Raw genomic sequence first — 13,580 nt, 5'->3', positions numbered from 1 at the left:
CAGCCTAAAGAATTTCAAGGAGGAAGGGAAGTGATGGGTGCACTAAGTGGCTAATGCAGTGTGGGCACCAGCCTGGCTCCCCGTCACAGGCCACAGTTAGCAGGCCACGCTGCCATTTTGTTCTGTCCCTTGGCGCACAGGTGGTAGTTGCGGAGCGTAGATCTCACCCACGACTGGTACTTCCTCCACCGCTGGCAGCTCTTCCTGGAGACCTGGGCTGCTGCTCTGCTCCAGCTGCAGCGGCTGCTTCTCAGCAGGGAAGAGATCTTGGGTTTTGCTGCATCCAGGCTCTACTTCTCAGCCAGGAACCAGTTCAGCGGCGCTGTTTTTCTTGGCCCAGCCCTTGGAGAAAGAAAGTGATGGCGTTAATGGCCTTACATACCAGCCCTGACACCTAGGGAAATGCACCCCGCAACAACCTGGACACACACAATTTTTTCCCCCCTTAAACTTTCGTTCTGGCTGGGGTACCTGCCCTGACTTTAGCAACCAGTCGTCTTCGTCAGCATGACTCGCATGCCCAGTCAGGGTCCAGGTCTCGGCCAGGGGGCCCTAACTACAAAAATTAGCCAAAATCATACCCCACTGTCCCCAAATTATCCACAGTTAATATGTAAATGAGGCATTGCACTGAGTCAACAGCCCCTGCTCTCCCCAGTAGATAGCTCCCTTCTTCTCTCAGGGGCTTCACAGAGGGGTTCTAGTCCCTGGGAGAAGAGTATGCCTGGGGTGTGGGGGGAGATCAGGCTCCTAGCCCAAGGGGAGATGGTCAGGCTACCTGAGAGCAACTCTGGGGTGTGCCCCAGAAGATCAAGGTGTGTTGGATGATGCATGGGGTGGGCGGGGAGAGATTTTGGTAGCTACACTTTTGTATGTCAGAATAAAGGATGGAAAATTTCCCCAGCACAGAGCAATGTTCCAGTCACGGCAGCACAGCATTGCAACACCTTTCAGGGGTCAGCTCTGGCTGAAATGCAAGGATCATAACTAGGCAAGAGGATCTGGGCTGCAGCGTGGTCCCTGGTGCCTCAAGAACTGGACCTCCCTCAGCTAGAGGTGGAGGTTGTGGGTCTGATCTGAGAGGAAAGAGTTTAAAAAAAATGAGTGGAAGAACAGGAAAGATTAATATAAACCAGAACCTAGGAAATGTAGAAAATTGATAAGGGAAGCAAAAGGGCATAAGGAAAAAAATCTATGCCCAGCACAGTTAAGGACAACATGAAGATGATTTTTTAAAACTCATATTAGGAACAAAGAAAATCTTAATGGTATTGCTCCATTACTAGATAGAAATGATAGAACTCTCAGTACTAATGCAGAGAAGGTTCTGTATTTGGGAAAAGAAAAGCAGATGATGCAGTCCAGGGGTCACCTCATGTCAAAATGAGCCAGGAGGCCTTTCTGGTACTTCTGACCATGGTGATGCAGCACCATAAGGCAGGTGTATGTCCCTCTCTGTGTGACGGTAGATGACCTCGGCAAGAGACCCACCTCGTCTCTGATAAACCCGAGTGTCTTGCAGTGGCTCCATCTTAGGGGGCAGGTGTAGGTGAAGGAGCAAAGCAGAACAACTACCCGCCCACCCCTAGAGGGAGTTGAACAGCAAAAACCATAAATCCTGGGCAGGAACCGCAGAGAGATGTTCCTGTTACCATGATCCAAGGCTCTGGAATGGGACCCAGCCCCATACCCCCTGCTGCAGCAAATGGGGGTTCAGCTGGTTCCCCCTGGATCCCTGCAAACTGGGGTTCACAAGGGACTTTTCCCAGCTTCCCCACTGCACCACCCCATCACTAGCCTCACATTGCTCCCTGTGCCCCACTGCCCACACCCCCAGACCTGGGATGGATCCAGGTGGCAAAGGAGGGTACAATCTTCTGTGCCCTTTCATGTTCTCTTTCATACCTCCTCACTGCTTCCCCATCCACTCCCCTCTTCAGGCCCCAGCACCCCACCCACTGTTCGGGTGTTACCAGTAAAAGTGGGACCACGAGCCCCTGGTACTGTGAGCTCCCCCGGACACTCCCAGGGCCCTCACCCCTGTCAAGGTCAGTAGAAGCAGCAGCTCCTGGTCATGTTGCAGCAGATGTTGGCTCCACTGGGTCAAGGGTAAGGTCTTCTTGTTGAAATTGTGCGTTATTTCTTTAGGACTCCGGCACTGATGCAGTCATAACCTATGATGAAACTCTTTCAGTTCCAATTGTACCTCATGGGGATGTTACACAGCAACTACTAAAGTTAGACATTTTTAAATCGGGTGGTATGGATAACTTGCATCCAAGAGTTTTGAAAGAGTTGTCTGAAGAAGTTGCAGCACTGTGAAAGAAAGCTAATGTTCCAATATTTTAAAAAGGTAAATGGTAACCTCGGTAATGATAGGTCTGTCAGCCTGACATCAACCCCAGGCAAAATAATGGAGTAACGGACGTGGGACATGATTATATAAAGAACTAAAGGAGGATAATATAATTAATGCCAGTCAACGTGGGCTTCTGGAATGTAGGTCCAGTCACACTAGCTTGATTTTTTAAAATGAGATTACAAGGTTGATTGTTAAAGTAATCATGTTGCTGTCATGTACTTAGACTTCGGTAAGGTCTTTGACTTGGTACCACACAACATTTGGATTAAAAAAAATAGAATGATTTTAAAAAATTACCCTAAAGCCAGACTGATTGGTTCCAATGGCTTTACAGGGCAAATTCCTTAGCGTATGCACCGTATGCCTCAGATGGACATGACCAGGTTTCATCACTGAATTTGGGCTGCTGGTTGGCTCATTCCTTCCCTGGTTCGGTTTGCACCCTGACAGGGTGCACAGTGTGACAAATGGACTCACCTTCAAGTGGGTGTGTTTCTAGTGGGATCCTTCAGGGACTGGTTCTTGGTCCTACGCTATTGTCTATAGGGTCTACACGGGCAGGAGAGGGTGAGGTCGGTGTAACAATGTCGCTCAGGGGTGGGAGTGGATTTTTCACACCCCTGAGTGACATAGTTCTCCCGATCTAGCGCTGTAGTGTAGGCCTGGCCCGAGTGAGGTACCAGCTCACCTCAGCTAGGGATAGTTTGGGGGGGTATAATCAGGCTAAATGTTGAACTTGGGGCCTGTATGTTGGGGAGGCCCCAGCTGGGAGCCGTCTGGGAAAAGTGGCTTGGCTGGCCAGTGGGCAGGGACAGAGCCCCCACCACAGCCCCCTAGTGGGTTGCGCCCCTCTGGGTCAGACATTTATCGCAGGCTCACATGCACCTGCTTATCCACCCCCATGTCTGCTTCCCACAAACCCCCTCACCCTCCAACCCCCGCACCTGTGAGCATAGCCAAGGCTCTTGGCTGGATCCGTCGACATTCAGCGGCACGAAAACCGCCCCGTCCTCACTTGGGCCAGGTTACCCTGCGATCCCACTCACTCTGCAGCAGGGACCTGCCCCCTGCATTATTTACCTCCCCCTGTTTCTAGGCCTTCTGCCGAGGTTCCCCACACTGGCTGCATGTTTCCTTCCAGCTACCTAACAAGACGGTCACTAGCCCAGGGCCCCTGGGTTTCCCCAGACTATCTCCTGCCCTCAGGGCTTTCCCATTTCCCTTGGGCTGTGGTTACAGAGACCCCGCCCTTCTCTGGGCTCCTAGTACTTAGTTAGTCTCAGGGAGTTTCTAGATCACCCCAATTCCTTGTCCCTCCCTCAGGGGGCCACCCTACAGCCCTGGCTGCAGGGGTATGTCTATGGGACAGACCACACCGGAGCGACCCCACAGTATGGACAGAGACCGCACTGATGGAAGGGGGCTTTCCAGCAGCATAAGAACACACACACCCGGGGGGGGGGGGGGTCCAGCCCCCACCCCCACCATAACCCTCTGTATCTGCCTTCCAGCCAGTGCACTCTAGTCCTCTTCCTGTATAGGAACAAAACCACCAAGCCTGCACCTCCCCAGCTACTGCTAATTCTTAATTAGCTGCCTTCCGCCCCTCTCCAGAATGGGCTAATTGGGCTGCTGGGCTGCTGTTAACCCTTCACCTGCCAGCATGGGGCACATGTCCCATGGGGGTGGGGGGGAGTGTAGGCTGTAGAGGTGGATTCTGGGAGACACCGTTTGTGGGTCTTTGGGAGCGTCCCACCTCCAATGTTGGGGGGGAGGAGGATCCCTGGGAGGGCTGCGTAAGGGGCAGCAGGGCTCATTAATCAAACGGAGGGGAGAGTTCCTGGGAGGGAGGCTGTATATGGGGGATCCCAGGAGAAAGTCAATCCCTGAGGGGTATCCTGCAGAGGTTCCTGGCAGGGGGGGGCTGGGGGAGGATCCCAGGGAGCTGTGCAGGGAGGGGTTCCAGTGGGGGCTAGCGCCAAGGGGCTGATCATAGAATAACAGAGTTGGAAGGGACCTCTGGAGGCCATCTAGTCCAACCCCCGCCCAGAGCAGGACCAATCCCAACTAAATCATCCCAGCCAGGACTTTGTCAAGCCTGACCTTAAAAACTTCTAAGGAAGGGGATTCCACCACCTCCCTAGGTAACGCATTCCAGTGTTTCACCACCCTCCTAGTGAAAAAGTTTTTCCTAATATCCAACCTAAACCTCCCCCACTGCAACTTGAGACCTTTACTCCTTGTCCTTGTCCTGTCATCTGCTATCACTGAGAACAGTCTAGATCCAGCCCGGGGATGGATCCCAGCACGGGGATGGATCCCAGCACGGGGAGGGGAGGGTCTTTTTCCCACTCATATTCAGACAGACACAGCGGGTTCCACTGCAGCATTTATTGCAGAGTCCAGCATGACATGGGTGGGGTCTATACAGAGCCCCCTGCACAGAGCCCCCTGTACAGAGCCCCACAGCCCCGCCACAGCAATACCCCCCCATCAGTGTACCCCCAAATCCCCCTCCCCACAGGATCTTCTAGCCTCAGAGCTGAAACCAGTCCAAGGTGCTGGCCAAATGCAGGGACTGTCTCTGTCACCCCCCAACTCTGCTCCCCCCCAACCAGGACAGTCCAGCTGATGCCTGGCCTGCACCCCCAGCAGCACCAGCTCCAGCATCTTCAAGGCAGTGGGGGCTGAGAGGACATCTTCCCAGACTTTTGCCCCTCCCCTGGCTCCCCAGAGTGCCAGAAGGCAGGTGCTATCGGGGTACCGGGGGCCCAAACATCTCCATGGTCTGTATCACCAGGGAGAGATGGTCCAGGAAGGAGCTGATGGAAACACGCAGGACCCGGGCCTCATCTGCTTTCCAGCACCTGGTAGGAGGAGATGGGGTGAGGTGGGAGCCACCCCTAAGCCCGGCTTAGCCAGTGCCCCTCATGACCCGTAGCCCCTGCTAGCCCAGCCCTGGGCTCCCCCCAGCCCTGCCGGTGCCCCTCACTCCCGACCCGCAGCCCCTGCTAGCCTGGCCCTGGGCTCCCCACAGCTCTGCCGGTGCCCCTCACTCCCGACCCGCAGTCCCTGCTAGCCCGGCCCTGGGCTCCCCCCAGCCCTGCCGGGGCCCCTCACTCCCGACCTGCAGCCCGTGGTGGGGGTTGGTCTCCATGGGGGGATCACTCACACGTGCAGGAAGTTCTCGGTCACCGTCAGTTCTTTGCTGATCCCCCCCTTGCGGGGCTCAGGGTCGGGGGCCAGGGAGCCATGAGCAATTTGGGCCTCCAAGGGGGATGGAAATGGGACACTCAAGGTGCTGGGGGGAGCGAGGTTAAGGAAAAAGGGAGTGGAAAAAACTTGGGTGGGGCAGGAGAGAGACATGGACAGTCCCATGGGGCATGGGGGAGACCCCATGAACCTCTTTTTCCACCACAGCCCCTTCTGCACCCCCCAGATCTCCCCACAGTCCCTTCTGAGCCCCCCAGATCCCCCCACAGCCCCTTCTGCACCCCTCGGACCCCCTCACAGCCCCCAGAGCGCCTTCTGCACCCCCAGACCCCCCACAGCCCCTTCTGAGCCTCCCAGATCCCCCCACAGCCCGTCTGCACCCCCCCACAGCCCCTTCTGAGCCTCCCAGATCCCCCCACAGCTCGTCTGCACCCCCCAGATCCCCTCACAGCCCCCAGACCTCCCCACAGTCCCTTCTGAGCCCCCAAATACCCCCACAGTCCCCAGAGCGCCTTCTGCACCCCCCAGATTCCCCCCGCAGCCCCTTCTGCACCCCCCAGTCCCTTCTGAGGCCCACAGCTCCCCGGATACAAGCCCAGGCAGCCCAGCCTAGCCCGATCTGCTCCAGCTTCTTCCATCCCGGCCACGGCTCCGCCCCACGTGCCGCGAGGGGGCGGAGTTTGCTGCCAGGCCCCGCCCCCAGAACTTGCCGTCCCTGAGGCCCGCCTGAAGGGATCCCCTGCCCTCCCCAGCAGGAGGAGCGATCCCCAGCTGAGACCCCCTTGCACCCCCTCCCCCATGCCCAAGAGCCCCCCCAGCATCACCTCCCTCCCATGAGGGGCCCCAGGTATCCACTGCCCTCACCCCACCGCTGCAGGGAAGTACCCCAGAGCCCCCCTTCCTAGGAGCCCCCCAGCCTCCCACGCCTGGCAGGGGGCAGAGACCTTCCCTTTTGTGCGAGGGCCCCTGCACCGGAACCTCCTCTGGGACACAGGCAGGGTGACCACACAGCAAATGTGGAAAATCGGGACGGGGGTGGGGTGTAATTGGAGGGTGTGTAAGAAAAAGCCCCGAATTTTGGGACTATAAAATCAGGACCTCCGGTCAACTGAGACACAGGTGACCCCCCAATGGGGGATCCAGACCCCCCCCCCGAGGAAGTCACAACCCCCTCACAGGGGCCTTCAGCAGCACCCCCTTCCCCAGTCAGAGTCCCCTCCCAAATGCCAGCCCTATTCTCCATGTTCCCCCCCCAGCCCAGCCCCCAAGGTCTGCAGGGCAAATTCACCCTCCACCATCAGCCCTGCTGAAAATCAGCTTCTTCCTTCTCACACTCAGCAGGGGGTGCTACGGTGGGCAAAGACCTGGAGGACACAGCTGCCCCATGGGGATGGAGATAGGAGTGTCAGTAGGCAAGGGGCCCCTGCATAACCAGCCCCATACCCCACACCAGAGGAGCCATGTCCCAATGCTGGGCAAGAGGTCCCTGAGTAACCGGTCCCTGCCCAGCCCCAGAGGGGCCATGTCTCATCACCAGACGAGGGATACCTGGATAACCGGCCCCCTACCCCCACCCCAGAGATAGCCCCAAGCAAGGTGTCCCCAGATAACCAGCCCCCTGTCCTACCCTAGAGGCGGGTCCCTGTATAACCAGCCCCCTGCCCCACCCCAGTTAACACATCAGGCAGAACTGGGCAGGTCTCACACCTACCATCACCTTTAATGGGGAATGGGAGACACAGACAGGCTCCTTAGCAGCAGTTCAGAGGCGTGAGGAGGGGGCAGAGGGACCCCAAGCCCCCTACTGGGCCCTGCCTGCAGGCGCCTTGTTCCAGGTGCAGGGAGGGCCAGGCCGAAGTCTTTCCCCCAGGCCCACGGCTGTCTGGATGCTAGTCCAGGAATCCCATCTCCACCGCATCAGCCACCTCTGGGTGCAGCAGCCGCGTGGCCAGCCGCTCAATGTCATCCAGGCTCAGCAGGCGAAGGCTCCGCTCATAATCCTGGAGGGAGAGGGTGGCTTAGCAAGGCGACCCCCAGGGTGTAAGGGAAGGGGGGGGGGCGTTGGAATCCCTGTAGCCCTCTGCCCCACCCTCATTGCTGGGTCCCCAGATAACCAGCCCCTGCCCTACCACAGAGGGGCTGCATCTCAGTACTGGGTCCCCGGATAACCAGCCCCTGCCCCAGGCCAGAGGGGGCACATCTCAGTGATGGGTCCTGGGATAACCAGATCCTCATGCCAGGCGGGTTTCAAGGATGCAATGACCCAACCAGGAATCCCCCCAGCTGTACAACTGATCAATGAAATTGCTTTTAATTGTTCACTTTATTAATATAACTTCATAAGCAAAGTTTTATGAATGAAACAACATTCATTCATAAAACCGGTTACGCCAATAACTGGCTAATTCAGTTTCACTTTCAATCCAATTGCTGCTTAAATCACTGAAACTTGCACTATTTCAACATTGTAACTTCTGCTCACTGTTTGCCATTCATTATACTTGTCCATATTGTAACTCAAACTCCATTTTAAAATGCTCACTCCATTTTGTAAAAGCCTGCTGCAAACCTCATTTTGCAAAACCCTGATGTAATCTTATTAGTTTAGATGTGTGAATGAAGTATGGATGGATGATGGAATCAACCTCCAGCCCCAGCCCGTCCTGATGAAATAAAGTGTAAACACCTAAAGGCTGAAGATGCAGACAACAGCCCTGATAAAGTAAGAGGAGTCCACCCTCAAAAGAACAGAAGTACAATTGAAGAAACATCAAAGCCAGGTCCTAGTCTGAAAGTCATGTCTGCAGTTGACGGGTGATCAATCACACTGAACCCAGAGGCAGCGTAACACAGCAAGACCTATAGACTCTGGATTCAGACTAAAGCCTACGAAAAGGATGAGTGAGATGGAAGATTTTGGAGGGTAACATTCTGTTGCCAACATGGAAGGGCATCAGTGCACACCCAACAGAGACCCAGCCCTTCCTTGTGCCCGGCTTTCCTGACCGGTGAGCCGCCTGTGTGTGTGTACACATAGGTATTAGATATTAGTTATTGGTCATAAATCAAATTGTGTTATAATAAACGTGACATCTTGTCTTGTCCCCTAAAACGATCCTGTGTAGTTTTGTCTGCATAACACAGCCTGCAGCTCCCTCCGCACCAGGGCATTACCTTCTGCAGCTGCTCCAGCACCTTCTCTGCATCAGCTGTGCTGAAATGCCGAGTCAGGACCTGGCCCAGCGGGTGCCAGATGGTCGGGAATGGTGGCGGGGGTCCCCTGAGCCCCGGCTCCTCGGGGGAAGCCTTCTCCAGCGGCTTGATCACCAGATTCAGCTTGGACTCGGGGCCGATGGAATAGTCCGAGAGCCGGTGCTCATCTGTGGGGGTGGCAGAGGGGCCATGAGCTCCTGCCCTCCCCAGCTCACAGGGACCCCTGGGACCGTGAGACCCCAAGATAAAGGCACCCCCCCAGACACCACTGAAAAATGGAAGTTCTGGACCATTACAACTCTTACCCTACCCCATCTCAGCACTGGTGAAGGGTCCCTGAATAACCAGTCCCTGCGCCCTGCCACGGGTGGAGGGCAGGCATGTCTCAGCACTGGGCAAGGGGTCCCTGTATAAACACCCCCTGCACTACCCCAGAGGGGCCACGTCTCAGTATGGGAGTCTCCATGTAATCAACTCCCTGCATCTTCAAACACAACGAGGAGTCCGGTGGCACCCTAAAGACTAACAGATTTATTTGAGCATAAGCTTTCATGGGTAAAAAAGTGGGGTTTTTTACCCATTGAAGCTTATGCCTAAATAAATCTGTTGGTCTTTAAGGTGCCACCGGTCTCCTCGTTGTTTTTGTGGATACAGACTAACAAGGCTACCACTCTGATACTTGGCTCCCTGCATCTTGGCACCAGGTGAGGAGTCCCCATATAAACATCCCCTACCCCACGCCAGAGGGGTCCTGTCTCAGTACTGGGCGAGGGGTCTCTCTGTAACCAACTCCCTGCATCTTAGCCCCAGGCGAGGGGTCCCCATATAAACACCCCCTGCCCCACCCCAGAGGCAGCCGCACTGAATGAGATTAGATGAAGCAGGTGGGCGATGAAATGGCTGGTGTTAGTAATGATATGCGTTGTCATGACGTTTCAGGGTAACGAGGCGTATGAGGAGCAGTCGTGCCCCTCTGGGGGCTGCCTGTCTGCAGACTACTGTGCCCCGGGAACAGGCACCCACCTGCCAGGGCCTTGCCCTTGAAAAGCAGCCGCTGCTGAGAGACTGGGACGTTCAACTTCTCCGAGACCAGATGCTTCAGGGTGCTGACGCGCTCGTCTGGGGAGACCTGGGGAAAATGGGGGGGGCTGCAGTGGGGAGCTACACCCCCCCCAGGACTGACAAACCCCACCGGTGCCCCCCATCTATCCCCCAGGAACCTCCCCCACAAACCCTCCCCACCTCACACCCCCGGGGCTCCCGGCACCTGCCAGGAACCTGCCTCACACCCCCTACTGGTGCCCCCCCCACTCCTCCCTGGATCTTCCCTATCTCCCCACCCAGCATCACTCGACAGCCCCTCCCACCTGCTTCCCCCCCTAGGGTAGAGATGCAGGCAGAGGGCCCCCCCATAAACACCCCCCAGCCAGCCCCTCCCCCGAGCCAGCCCCTCCGGTCCCCCCCAGGCACAGCCCCCCTCCCGGGCACAGCCCACCCCCAGCCAGCCAGCCCCTCCACCCCCCCCCGGGCACAGCCCCCCCCAGCCAGCCCCCCCAGCCAGCCCCTCCCGGGCACAGCCCACCCCCCAGCCAGCCACTCCGACCCCCCCCGGGCACAGCCCCCCTCCCGGGCACAGCCCGCCCCCCGACCCAGCCCCTCCTGTCCCCCCAGGCACAGCCCCCCTCCCGAGCACAGCTCCTCCGGTCCCCCCCCCCGGGCACCTGCAGGCTGCAGCCCCGGCCCTGCAGCGCCTTCACCGTGAGCAGCATCGCGGGATCGCGGCCGCGCAGCCCGGAGCGGCCCCTTTAACGGCCCCATAGACATCCGGGAGGACACCGGGATAGAGCGGCCGCCTCCGGGAAGCATAGAGTTGTAAGGAGGCCCGCTAGACTAGACGGAAGGAGGCCATAGAGTACCGCGAGTCCGCAGATAGAGCGGCCGGCGTTATGCCATAGAGTCTGAGCGGAGTGGTGTCCAGAGTGACCGTAACCATAGAGACCAAAGGGGGCGGGGAGACTGGGCGATGTCATATCATAGAGATGCGGTGGGAGTCAGGGCCAGAGCGGCTGGTTCCATACCATAGATAACCAGAGGGCGTCAGGACTAGAGTGGCAGGATTATACCATAAAGATCCAACGGAACGGACAGAGCGGCACACTCTGTTCTGCACAGGCCCGGGGGACCAAAGGCCAGTCTGGACAGCCTCCAGTACCATAGAGACGCAAGGAGCGCAAGAGCAGCTCTCGGGCTCCATCGACCTTGGCGCGAGAGCAGCGCAGCGGGGGGGGCGGGGGGCAGACAAAGGCAATGCCAAAGCCCGGACCTCCCAGGGCCCCCCCACAGGAACTCCCGACCCACGGCCCCTGCCCCCCAGCCCACGGGTGCCCCTCACTCCCGACCCGCAGCCCCCTGCCCCCCTGCCCTGCCGGTGCCCCTCACTCCCGACCCACAGCCCCCTGCCCCCCTGGTGCCCCTCACTCCCGACCCACAGCCCCCTGCCCTGCCGGTGCCCCTCACTCCCGACCCGCAGCCCCCTGCCCCCCTGCCCTGCCGGTGCCCCTCACTCCCGACCCACAGCCCCCTGGTGCCCCTCACTCCCGACCCACAGCCCCCAGCCCACCGGTGCCCCTCACTCCCGACCCACAGGCCCCTGCCCCCCTGCCCTGCCGGTGCCCCTCACTCCCGACCCGCAGCCCCCTGCCCCCCAGCCCTGCCGGTGCCCCTCACTCCCGGCCCGCACCCCCCTGCCCCCCAGCCCTGCCGGTGCCCCTCACTCCCGACCCACAGGCCCCTGCCCCCCAGCCCTGCCGGTGCCCCTCACTCCCGACCCACAGCCCCCTGCCCCCCTGGTGCCCCTCACTCCCGACCCGCACCCCCCTGCCCTGCCGGTGCCCCTCACTCCCGACCCGCAGCCCCCTGCCCCCCTGCCCTGCCGGTGCCCCTCACTCCCGACCCGCAGCCCCCTGCCCCCCTGCCCTGCCGGTGCCCCTCACTCCCGACCCGCAGCCCCCTGCCCCCCAGCCCACCGGTGCCCCTCACTCCCGACCCACAGCCCCCTGCCCCCCTGCCCTGCCGGTGCCCCTCACTCCCGACCCGCAGCCCCCTGCCCCCCTGCCCTGCCGGTGCCCCTCACTCCCGACCCGCACCCCCCTGCCCCCCTGCCCTGCCGGTGCCCCTCACTCCCGACCCGCACCCCCCTGCCCTGCCGGTGCCCCTCACTCCCGACCCGCAGCCCCCTGCCCCCCAGCCCTGCCGGTGCCCCTCACTCCCGACCCGCACCCCCCTGCCCCCCTGCCCTGCCGGTGCCCCTCACTCCCGACCCACAGCCCCCTGCCCTGCCGGTGCCCCTCACTCCCGACCCACAGGCCCCTGCCCCCCTGCCCTGCCGGTGCCCCTCACTCCCGACCCACAGCCCCCTGCCCCCCCAGCCCACCGGTGCCCCTCACTCCCGACCCACAGCCCTCTGCCCCCCTGCCCTGCCGGTGCCCCTCACTCCTGGCCCGCACCCCCCTGCCCCCCTGGTGCCCCTCACTCCCGACCCACAGCCCCCTCCCCCCCTCAGCCCACCGGTGCCCCTCACTCCCGACCCACAGCCCCCTGCCCCCCTGCCCTGCCGGTGCCCCTCACTCCCGACCCGCAGCCCTCTGCCCCCCCAGCCCACCGGTGCCCCTCACTCCCGGCCCGCACCCCCCTCCCCCCCCAGCCCACCGGTGCCCCTCACTCCCGACCCACAGCCCCCTGCCCCCCTGCCCTGCCGGTGCCCCTCACTCCCGACCCACAGCCCCCTGCCCCCCCAGCCCACCGGTGCCCCTCACTCCCGACCCACAGCCCTCTGCCCCCCTGCCCTGCCGGTGCCCCTCACTCCCGACCCACAGCCCTCTGCCCCCCTGCCCTGCCGGTGCCCCTCACTCCTGGCCCGCACCCCCCTGCCCCCCTGGTGCCCCTCACTCCCGGCCCGCACCCCCCTGCCCCCCCGGTGCCCCTCACTCCCGGCCCGCACCCCCCTGCCCCCCCAGCCCACCGGTGCCCCTTACTCCCGACCCACAGCCCTCTGCCCCCCTGCCCTGCCGGTGCCCCTCACTCCTGACCCACAGCCCCCTGCCCCGCCGGTGCCCCTCACTCCCGACCCGCACCCCCCTGCCCCCCCAGCCCACCGGTGCCCCTCACTCCCGACCCACAGCCCCCTGCCCCGCCGGTGCCCCTCACTCCTGACCCACAGCCCCCTGCCCCCCCAGCCCACCGGTGCCCCTCACTCCTGACCCACAGCCCCCTGCCCCGCCGGTGCCCCTCACTCCCGAACCGCACCCCCCTGCCCCCCTCAGCCCACCGGTGCCCCTCACTCCCGACCCACAGCCCCCTGCCCCCCTGCCCTGCCGGTGCCCCTCACTCCCGACCCGCAGCCCTCTGCCCCCCCAGCCCACCGGTGCCCCTCACTCCCGGCCCGCACCCCCCTCCCCCCCCAGCCCACCGGTGCCCCTCACTCCCGACCCACAGCCCCCTGCCCTGCCGGTGCCCCTCACTCCCGACCCACAGCCCCCTGCCCCCCCAGCCCACCGGTGCCCCTCACTCCCGACCCACAGCCCTCTGCCCCCCTGCCCTGCCGGTGCCCCTCACTCCCGACCCACAGCCCTCTGCCCCCCTGCCCTGCCGGTGCCCCTCACTCCTGGCCCACACCCCCCTGCCCCCCTGGTGCCCCTCACTCCCAGCCCGCACCCCCCTGCCCCCCCAGCCCACCGGTGCCCCTCACTCCCGACCCACAGCCCTCTGCCCCCCTGCCCTGCCGGTGCCCCTC

The 13,580-nt window shown here is 61.2% G+C and overlaps 2 protein-coding genes across 2 annotated transcripts; both read right to left on the bottom strand.

The window, feature by feature from the left end:
* Nucleotides 1-4,879: 4,879 nt before the first annotated feature.
* Nucleotides 4,880-6,295, bottom strand: LAGE3 (L antigen family member 3). Its single transcript, XM_073321952.2, has 3 exons — nucleotides 6,167-6,295; nucleotides 5,535-5,663; nucleotides 4,880-5,229 (listed from the first exon to the last, which is right to left on the bottom strand). Exons 1-3 carry the CDS (start codon nucleotides 6,211-6,213, stop codon nucleotides 5,115-5,117), a joined length of 291 nt encoding a protein of 96 aa, XP_073178053.1. The 5' UTR covers nucleotides 6,214-6,295; the 3' UTR covers nucleotides 4,880-5,114.
* Nucleotides 6,296-7,276: 981 nt separating this feature from the next.
* On the bottom strand, nucleotides 7,277-10,640 carry UBL4A (ubiquitin like 4A). Its single transcript, XM_073321759.2, has 4 exons — nucleotides 10,510-10,640; nucleotides 9,812-9,917; nucleotides 8,750-8,955; nucleotides 7,277-7,575 (listed from the first exon to the last, which is right to left on the bottom strand). Exons 1-4 carry the CDS (start codon nucleotides 10,555-10,557, stop codon nucleotides 7,465-7,467), a joined length of 471 nt encoding a protein of 156 aa, XP_073177860.1. The 5' UTR covers nucleotides 10,558-10,640; the 3' UTR covers nucleotides 7,277-7,464.
* Nucleotides 10,641-13,580: the final 2,940 nt, after the last annotated feature.

Source organism: Lepidochelys kempii, chromosome 23, assembly GCF_965140285.1.
Source record: "Lepidochelys kempii isolate rLepKem1 chromosome 23, rLepKem1.hap1, whole genome shotgun sequence".
NCBI lineage: Eukaryota > Metazoa > Chordata > Testudines > Cheloniidae > Lepidochelys > Lepidochelys kempii.
The sequence above is the reverse complement of the archived record's forward strand: the minus strand, read 5'-3'. Positions and strand labels throughout refer to the sequence as shown.

Bases quoted from the DNA above. Each gene is read 5' to 3' on its own strand.
- UBL4A (XM_073321759.2), bottom strand. From the start codon at position 10,557: ATGCTGCTCACGGTGAAGGCGCTGCAGGGCCGGGGCTGCAGCCTGCAG. The intron at 9,918-10,509 runs GTGCCCGGGGGG...CATTTTCCCCAG, and splicing joins GCCGGGGCTGCAGCCTGCAG to GTCTCCCCAGACGAGCGCGT. The intron at 8,956-9,811 runs GTGGGTGCCTGT...CCACCCCCACAG, and splicing joins CAAGGGCAAGGCCCTGGCAG to ATGAGCACCGGCTCTCGGAC.
- LAGE3 (XM_073321952.2), bottom strand. From the start codon at position 6,213: ATGGAAGAAGCTGGAGCAGATCGGGCTAGGCTGGGCTGCCTGGGCTT. The intron at 5,664-6,166 runs GTATCCGGGGAG...CGCTCCCCCCAG, and splicing joins AGGCTGGGCTGCCTGGGCTT to CACCTTGAGTGTCCCATTTC. The intron at 5,230-5,534 runs GTGAGTGATCCC...TCCTCCTACCAG, and splicing joins ACCGAGAACTTCCTGCACGT to GTGCTGGAAAGCAGATGAGG.